The sequence below is a fragment of the Chrysochloris asiatica genome, unplaced genomic scaffold (assembly GCF_000296735.1).
Source record: "Chrysochloris asiatica unplaced genomic scaffold, ChrAsi1.0 scaffold00016, whole genome shotgun sequence".
Taxonomy (NCBI): Eukaryota; Metazoa; Chordata; class Mammalia; order Afrosoricida; family Chrysochloridae; genus Chrysochloris; species Chrysochloris asiatica.
The window spans coordinates 13,366,994-13,376,693 of NW_006408534.1; the positions used below are offsets into that span (position 1 = coordinate 13,366,994).

At 41.9% G+C, this 9,700-nt stretch overlaps 1 protein-coding gene across 1 annotated transcript in view; it reads left to right on the forward strand.

The window, feature by feature from the left end:
- Positions 1–1,394: 1,394 nt before the first annotated feature.
- The window catches only part of CIB4 (calcium and integrin binding family member 4), a 110,086-nt gene continuing 101,780 nt past the window's right edge, over positions 1,395–9,700 (forward strand). Inside the window, exons 1-2 of the mRNA XM_006835214.1 lie at positions 1,395–1,495; positions 1,983–2,017. Coding sequence (XP_006835277.1) covers positions 1,442–1,495; positions 1,983–2,017 — 89 coding nt within the window. The 5' untranslated portion in view covers positions 1,395–1,441. The remainder of the gene's footprint in view (positions 1,496–1,982; positions 2,018–9,700) is intronic.

A 9,700-nucleotide genomic window follows, 5' to 3' on the forward strand; every position in this document is an offset into this window, starting at 1 on the left:
TTGCTGTTACTGCTGGTGTGAGTTGATATCTCAATGTTGTTTTGATTTGCATCTCTCTAATGGCTAGTGATCGTGAAAAGTGTCCATTTCTTGAGAGTTGAGGCCACATTCGGCCTTTCCTGAGATCACCCTACGGTCAAGCCAAGTGTCTGGCACTTTGTAGCTAGTAAACTTCTGTCACATAAATGAAGCAATGAATAAGGGCTCCCAGTTGTCTTTTGTCAGACTTCATCACCGTGGAGAACAGGCCAAGTTGCCAAAAGTGGGCAGTTGCTTTTTCAGAGATATAAATGAGGTCCATCAGAAAGCCCCTGGGATGTTTCTTAAGAAGTGCATGAGCTAGGCCAAGGAAGCTGCCACGTGCACAGTGAGGGTGGACAGGCAGACGAGCCACCTCTTCCAGAGCAGGGGAAACATGGTTTCTGGAAGACCCTCCGGATCTGTAGTATTGAAGTTCCAAGTCCATGTTCTTAACCATTTAAATGCTACCACCTAAATGAAGGCTTCCTGCCCAGTAGTCTTTCCTCTTCTAAAGTGGAGTGGGTGGAGGGGAGAGGTATTCTCTTTGCTTTTCAGATTCATCCTGCACCCTCTGCCCCAGCAGGATACTGAAGAAAGAGCACAGTGACACTCATTTATTTCATGTCCTGTCTGGCCAGGGCTGTAACAGCTCTGTTGTTCTTAGCTCCAGGTTATTCACTCTCCTGGATGGTTCCTCACTTTACTCTGTGAACCTAAACCCAAACCTACTGCTGTTGAATCAATTCTGATTCTTAACAATCCCACATGACAGTATGAAATTGCTCCACAGGGTTTCTGATACTGTAAATCTTTACAGGAGCATACAGTTATATCTTTCTTCCATAGAATGGCTGGTAGGTTTGAATCACAGCCCAACACTTAATCTAAGGTGTCACAGGACCCTCTTGAAATTATCCTACTTTGAGTATGCCTGTTGGCACCTTGACAGATGAGGTAGAATGCTCTGTTCTCTGTTTTTCTAGGCCCATTTCTTGAGGCTGGCTCTATACTTGTTCATCTCTGTCTCCATGCCTGGCACTGTACTCAGGACATGGTTCTAATTGCTTATGTTTGTTGAGCACTTACTATGTGCCAAACACTGTTATCTTGATTACATAAAATAATTCTCCCATGATTATTATCACATGGCTAGAGTTGGGATTCATCCTCAGGCACTCTGACTCCAGAGCCCACACATTCAACCCCACTATTGGGCTGCCTTTCTGGTTATTGTTTTGGGTGATGTTTGTTGGCCTGAGGAACCCAAAGAACCTGTTTCTTGACCCACTCAGGAGTTTAGGTAGAATGGGTAGAAGGTGGAATGCAAGTTACCATGGCAACTAGTCCAACTGGTTGCACCAGCTGGTGAGCCCTTTGGGGCTCAGGTTCTACTGCTGGGAGAGAGAAGGGTGGGGTTGCTATGGGGCAATGTTTGAGGTACCAGATGCACTGGGAGGACCTGGAGGAGTACCAGGTGGGTGGATCAAGCAGGAGATTGTGAGCAGAGCTGGGCACTCCCTGAGGCAGGTGGTAAATGGGAGATTGCTTATCTGAAGCTCTGGAGGTTACCAGGTAGAATAGTGATGGCCCTTTGTTAAACTTGCATCCCTGTGGCCCAGGCCAGACCTCTGAGACTGCTTTCCACCACCTATCTCTTGCTCCAGAGCCCAGGGTTTTCATTTTCTCTCTGATCCACTCACCAGACCTGTAACACCTCCTTCTCAAGGTTGTCAGAGACTGAGGGAGAGATAAGAGATCCACTTCCTCTTTTGCTGCCACCTCAGGCACCCGCTACCTATGGCAGGATGCCTAGGTAGGATGCATTTCCCTGGCAGTAGGATGAGAGATTGGGCTTTCCCTTTCTTGCTCCCAAAGCCCTCCACTTCCCAAAGGAGTTAGGTTTGGAACTGAGTGTAGAGCTGGATTAAACAGGATGGTCACTTCTTTGTGGTTTGTTACAGGCCCTAACCTTCCTGACCAGAAATGAGATTCTGTGGTAAGTAGAGGGAACCCCTGAACTCTAAGTCCTTTCCTTTTTCCCTACTTCTGAACCAGGTATAAACTCACCTGACCACTGAGTGTGGTCCCTGTTCAGAGCCACTAGACTGGGGAGATGGGCTTGGACAGGGCACAGAAAGCCCTTGGACCCAGTGATTCTGATTCCAAGTCCAACTCCACCTGGAATTGACTGAAACATCAGGTTTCTATCTACTATTTGTTCCCTGTGATCCAAGGAACAGCTACATCATAGACTCACAGAGCTGATAGAGCTTTTTAACACTTTAAACAGATCTTTTGCAGCAGTTTTGCCCAATGCAGTATGTGGTTTGATTTCATGACTGCTTCTTCCAAGAATGTTGATTGAGGATCCAAGTAAAATGAAACCCTTGACAACTTTGGTCTTTCCTCTGTTTCTCGTGATATTGCTTTTGGCCCAGTTGTGAGGACTTTTCTTTATGTTGAGGTATAATATATATATATTATATATATATATTATGTTGAGGTTATAGTCTTTAAACTTCATCAGTAAGTGCTCTAGATCCTCCTTGCTTTCAGCAAGCAAGGTTGCATCATCTGCATATCACAGATTGTAAATGAGTCTTCCTTCAATCCGTATGCTGAGTTTTTCATAAAATCTAGCTCCTCAAATTGTTTGCTCAGCATACAGATTGAATAAGTATGGTGAAAGGATACAACCCTGATGTACATTTTTCCTGATTTTAAAGCTTGAAGTATCTCCTTATGCTGTTCAAATGACTGCCTCTTGGTAGAAGAATATTACTAATATCATTAAAATAATATTCTATATTATAAATGTTGCTATTGTTGTTAAGTGTGGTTGAGTTGTTTCCAACTCATAGCAACCCTGTATACGGTTACTGGGAAGCTGCTGGTGACTTTGAACCACCCACCTTGTAGTTCAAACCAAACTTGAAGTCGAGTACTTACCCTATGGTGCCACATATATAATGTATTTATTTGCCTGATATTAAAAAGTAATAACTAAAATACAAAAACCCCACAAAAGTTTTAAAAATCGTGTTTAAGCATAGCTAGAAAATGCTAATTTTATAGAAAGTTCTCAATGAAAAGTCAATGTCTCCTCCCCTCTTCCCATGCCTTCTCCCTGAAGGTAGCTACTTTTCAAGTTAGCTTCTCATCTAGTCTCCTAGAAGAATTTTTATGCATATATCTGCATATATATATATATATCCCTTAACAGGGCTCCATGGGATAAGCACTGGACTACAAACCACAAGGTCGGTGGTTCGAGTCCACCATTCCTCTCTGTGAAAGAAAGATGAGGCTTTCTGCTCCCATAAAGATTTAAAGCCCCAGAAACTCTATATAGGGTCACTATGAGTCTGAACCGAGTTGGTGGCACTTAACAATAACAACAACAACATGTCCTTTAACACTTTCACTTCACACTTCATCATTTATCTCATTCACAGTGCAGCATTCACATTGCTCTGTGCATCTTTTTCTTCATCATGGAAACACGTAGAAATTGGCCTCATTTGGTGTTTTTTTAAAATGGCTGCAGAGCATTCTTTCCTGTGGACAAACCATTATTCATTTTTCCAACCCCTTATTATGAACACTTAAGTTATTTGTGGTGTTTGGTTTTACAAATAATGCTACACTAAACATTTATGTCAAAAGTTTATACAACATGTGCGAATAAATTCATAGGAAAAATTCCTAGTCATAGAAATGCAGGCCAAAGGGTTATTTCTGTTGTTGTGTGATGTTGAGCAGATCCTGACTCATAGCAGCCCTAGACAATGAAAATGTTAGCACTTTGAACACACCAGCAACTTCACAGGAGAAAAGACAGGGGATCATCTGCTTCCAGAAAGATTTCCTAATGGGAAAATTCTACTCTGTCATATATGGGGGCTTCAGACAGTTTGTGAAAAATGGAATTAAAAGATAATGGAATCTTTCCATGAACTTTGAAGTCCCGTTCATGGAAAAATTCCATTACTTTTTCTCCTGTGGAGTGGCTGGTGTGTTCAAACTGCCAACATTTTTGTTAACAACTCCATGCTTACTCATTGCTCTACCAGCGCTCCTGGGGCAAAGGGTTGTTGTTGTTAAGTGCTGTCAAGTCAGTTCCAACTCATAGTGACCCTATATAGGGTTTCTAAGGAGTAGCTGGTGACTTTGAACCACTGACCTTGCATGAACAAACCGACCTTGTGGTCCAGTGCTTGATCCCACAGTGCCATACCAGGACTCCAAAGGGTAGTATGTTGATAATGTGGTCCATCGGAGGACTTGCATCACTCTCCACAACCTGACCATGTCTGCTCCTCTTTTTACACCAGGAAAGTCAGGGGTGTTTGACTGGTATTCTTTGGGTCCTTAGTATTTCTCACAGTTTCCTGGATCGCACAAATAGTTAGGCATTTAACTATTAGCTGCTAATTGGCTGTTCAAATCCATCAAGAGGTGACTCTGAAGACAGATCTGGTGATCTGTTTTCAAAGGTCACAGTCTTAAGAACTCTAGAACTCTAAGTAGCTACGATGCTCCTCAGACAAGTCCCAGAAGCTCCTGAAGAGGAAGCACGGTAGTGGTTCAAAGGGCAGTGGAAGATGGGAAGATCTCTGTCTTGAGCATAGTCCTTCCAATTACACTTAGTATGTATTGTTTTTCTGGAAAGTGTTTCCTTGCAATAAAGCTATCCTTAGAGGCTCTTTTCTGGACTCCGGCCCTGAGGTGACCCTGAGGTGACCCCTGCCCAGTTCCTGCTTCTAACCTGTTTCCATTCTAGTCACAGACAAGCTTTTCTGGGGAAGGGCAAAGCTAGAGAAGGCTCCACTTCAACCCAAATGTCTCTAAGAATCTTCTCTCCCAACTTTTCCTGGACTGTCCCTTCTTTTGACGCCACCATTCCCATGTTCAATGAGCAGTCGTCTCACCTCTGTGTAGCTCTTGCCCAGGGTAGCTCTTCCCACCCTTTGGGACCTCAAAAAAAGCAGAACTAATTAGTGCTGGGGAAGTTAAGGATGCCATCAGGTAAGGAAGGAAGGGCGGAGGCTACTCTACCTGAATCCACTCTTCAGCTTCTTGTTCTCCATATTGGAGATCTTTAAACAAGACAGAATGGGACAATACTGAGTGGGGTAAAAACTTCCAAGATGAGTGGACTGGTACCAGGGAGAGCTCTCTGCTTCTTCAAGACATGTTGGGTCTACAGATTTCGAAAACTGTATCTTAGGGAGCAGAGGGTATCTACAACTGAAGATGTGCAACAGTTGTCAAGAACTTTGAAGAATAAAAGAGGACCAGAGATGCACTGGAAGGTTGGTGATGCCCACCTGACCTTGATTCAGAAAGGGACCAGTACCCTTCACCTGCATCCAGAGGCCACAGGTGAAGTCGATTATGATATGCACCTCAATGGAAGACTGCCTTTAGAAAGGAGGAAGAGGAGGACCTTTGATATAGAACCACCTCTAAGATCGATTATTTTCTCTCTCTCTCTTTTTTTTAACTTTTTATTGTGAATTCAGTGAAGGTTTGCAGACAAGACCATCAGTTTTACATTCAACAAATCTTATATTTTGTTTCATCTCAGTGATTGTAGTCCCCTCCGTGTAACAACAGCTATTCCACTTCCTTCCTGTGATTCCTATTTCCATTCCATCCTGCTTCCCATCCTTTCTCAATTTTGTGATTTCGTAAATGTTGCCCTTTTGATTTTGAATCCTTGACCATTTCATGGTGTCCGCACTATACACTTTTCTACCATGAGACTGAAAATTGGGCCACGAGGGTGAGTTCCTTTCTAGATCTGAAGGGTGGTTGAGGGCAATAGTCTCAGGTTCCTCCAGTCTCTTTTTGACTGGTAAGTGCAGTCTCTTCTGTGTTCTCACAATTTTGAGTTTTGTTTAACATTTTCTCCTGCTCCATCTGGGACCTTCTAATGTGTTCCCTTTCAGAGCAGTTGGTAGTAGTAGACAGGTACCATGTAGTCCTTCTGGTCTCAGAGTCATGGAGACCAGCCTGATGTTCACAGGTTCCATTAGTTCACTGACTCATTGATTCTAAGCAACTTCCATTTTCATCACTCTTCTTTCTTCCACACATGGAGAGACCAATAGTTGACATTAAGTAGCTGCTCATGAGCTTTAAGAACCCAGAGGCTGCTCACCAGAGTAGGATGTAGAACATTGTCTTAGTGGACTATTTTATGCCAGTTGAACATGTTGTCCCCTGCAAGTATGTTCATGAGCCCCCAGGCCCGGCAACTCATTGCCTTAAGATGGTTGATAATATCTAAGAAGTTTGCACTGTATGCTCCACCACATTCATAGGTAAATGCCCATGTACAAATATCCTCTTTGAAACTCATATATTTATGGGTATATTCCTACTCTTCCTCCCCTACTCTTTCAGTCTGTGTCCATGTATCTATCTGCAGAATATTGTTGTTCCAGAATTGTGTATATAACACTATTTACCTGTATCCCCTTTAGCCGTCATATACCTCCCTGTACCTTCACCTATCTCCATTATTCTTCTGCCAACCTCCCTCTTCTTGTATATATGTACTCCCCATCACCTGAGTTAATATATGTCTACCTCTAGCCAATGAATTACTCTCTTCCTTCCCAACCTTGGTAACCATCAAAAAATGTTTCTTTTAGAATGAACACTTTATCTTGAGTTTTTATAATATTTCTTGAATCTCATACAATATTTGTCAATTTATGATTGACTAATTTCACTCAGCATAATTTCCTTCAGGTTCCCCCATGTAATGAGGTGTTTCACAAATTCATCATTATTCTTCAATGTTGCATAGTATTCCACTATGTGTATGTACCAAAGTTTGTTTATCCATTCTGTCATTTAGACTGTCTCCATCTTTATACTGTTGTAAATAGTTGGGTCATACAGTATTCCTATGTCCACCTTTTTGAGGAAGCGCCATACTGTTTTCCACCATGGTTGTATCATTTTTCAGTCCCACCAGCAATGTAGGAAGGTCCCAGTCTTTTCACACCCTCACCAGCATTTGTTGTTTTCTGTTTTTTGGGTTTTTGTTTTGTTTTGTTTTTTGAGCTTTGCTATTAATATTGGGGTAAGAATGATATCTCATTGTTTTGATTTGCATCTCTCTAATGACTAATGCTCCAGACTGCAAAGCCGTTTGAATGCATGACTGGCGGTTCAAACTCACCAGCTGCTCCTTGGAAACCCTATACAGGGTTGCTATGGGTCAGAACCAACTTGACAGCCCTTAACAACAACAACAACAATGACTAATGACCATGAACATTTCTTCATAAGTTTGTTGACTGTTGGAGTGTCTTCCTTGGTGTAAAGTGTATGTTCATGTCCTCTATCCATTATTTAAATGTGTTGTTTTTCTTTCCCTCAAAGATGGATTCTTAAGTAAAGAAAGCAAAATGCAGGCAACTTCCAGTTGACATAGATTGCAGGAAATACTCTTTTTAACTCTGTTTCCTCCACTAAAAGGAAGATACAGGAATAAAGAAAAGAAATAAACTCATAAGGACAAAAAGAACATCAGAGATGGCAACAGATGAGAAAGGTCAACAAAAGGTTCAAAATGGAAAGCAGATAGATTCATGACACATACTTAGCGAGAGCAGAAGAAAGCAAATTGCCTACAGGGGTCAGGGTGATGGAATCAAACACTCAGAAAGGCTCTGGAGCCAGGATGCAGGGTCAGGCTGAAAACAGTCTCATATGATTCCTTCTGTCACCCTTCTCTTACTTGGCTCCTCCTTTCCAACCCTAATAGATGATAGGAGCTCATCATCTGGAGAGAGCTGCAGCAGACAGGCTCCTGACTTAGGGCCTCCAGGGGCAGAAAAGACTAGAGCGAGTTCTGGTCAGCTTTTTAGAACCTCATTTGTATGTATGCACTGAACTGAAAACCAAGGGATACTGGGTATTTGAGGAAGGTGGAAAAAAAGCTTACACTAAGTCATGTCATCTTGACATTTCAGAACACTTGAGGTAGTGAGAAGATCCTAAAAACTTTCACATCAGAAACAAAAAAACAAACGTTATACCCAGAGGGTCAGGAATCAAAATGGCTGCAGACTGGTTATGTTGGAAGACAGTGACTAATCACCTTTGAAAATCTAAAGGAAAATTCCTTCTAATTGAGAGTAAATCCTAGCTAGGCTATTATCAAAAATGAAGGTAGAATAATGGCAAAATATCAAAAAATTTTGACATACGAACTCAAAAAAAAAAAAAAAAGTATGTCTGGTGCATCTTCTCTGAGGAAGCTTTTGAAAAAAGCACTCCAGTAAAATTAATTTTAAAAAGCAAAGAGGGAACAGACCAGGGATCCAGAAAACAAAGAATTTCAACACAGAGGAAGGCAAATGAACTCCCAGGATGATGGTGAAGGGGAGCCCAAGGAAAACAAGTGGGAGAAGGCTTGGAATGCAATTGGTCCAGATTAGAATTAGGGTTCAGGGATTTTCAGGTGTGATGTCTCCAAGACAGGAAAATGAACCTATAGATTATACAATTTATTTGACCACATTGAAAAGAACTTTACAATTCTGCAGCAAGTTTGGGGAAACCTAAGCAAATGAAACCCACAGTGATTGTGATCTCGGGGGTGGGGGTGGGGGAAACAGAAAGCCTTGCAAGAATGGAAGTATAATCATGTTGCACTAGGGAGCTCAGATATGAACAATGTTTGCATAATTATATATAATCACTGCATATTGATTCAGCCAAATTGTTTGAACTGGGAGAATGGGGGAAGAAGAAGTAGTTTAGAGAGAACTAAATCCTCCTCATGTTTTTTTTTGTAATACGAATTCATAAGATAATGTTTTACTGAAAAAATCAACAATTAGCAGTATAAGCATATTGTTGTTGTTAAGTGCCACTGAGTAGGTTCAGACTCACAGCGACCCTGTTTAGGGTTTCTGAGGAGTAGCTGGTGGGTTTGAACTGCCGACCTTGTGGTACAAAACAGTACCACATCAGGACTCCAGTATCAGCACAGAATTTAGAAATAAATAAATATTAAGCAGAAACCAAGATAAATAGTAAAATGGTTTTTTTTTAATGTTGCCTCAGGAGAGCTGGGGTGGTGATTTGGGGAACTGTTGTTGTTAGGTGCTGTAGAGTCAGTTCTGACTCATACCAACCCTATGTTGTTGTTGTGAAGTGCCGTCGAGTCAATTGCGACCCGTAGTGACCCTGTATAGGGTTTCCAAGGAACAGCTGGTGAGCTTGAACCACCAACCTTTCAGTTCAAACAACTTTGCAGTCTGACACATTAGCCCACAGCTCCACTCCAAAATGTGAAAACAGGCTTTTATTCACAGCCCATCTGGTGGCTTTGAACCGCTGCCCATAAGATACACAGGCCAACCCACAACCACTATGCTACAAGAATAGAACAAAACAAAAGTCCTGAGCCATCCTCTCAATTGTTGTTATGCTTGAGCCCACTGTTGCTGCCACTGTGTCAATCCATTTTGTTAAGGGCTTTCCTCTTTTTCAATGACCATCTACTTTACCAAATATGATGTCTGTCTCCTGATAACATGTCCAAAGTATGTGAGACTAAGTTTCAGCAGCATCCTTTCCAAGCAGCATTCTGGCTGTACTTCTTTCAATACCGATTTGTTTGTTCTTCCAGCAGTCCATGTTGTTAAGT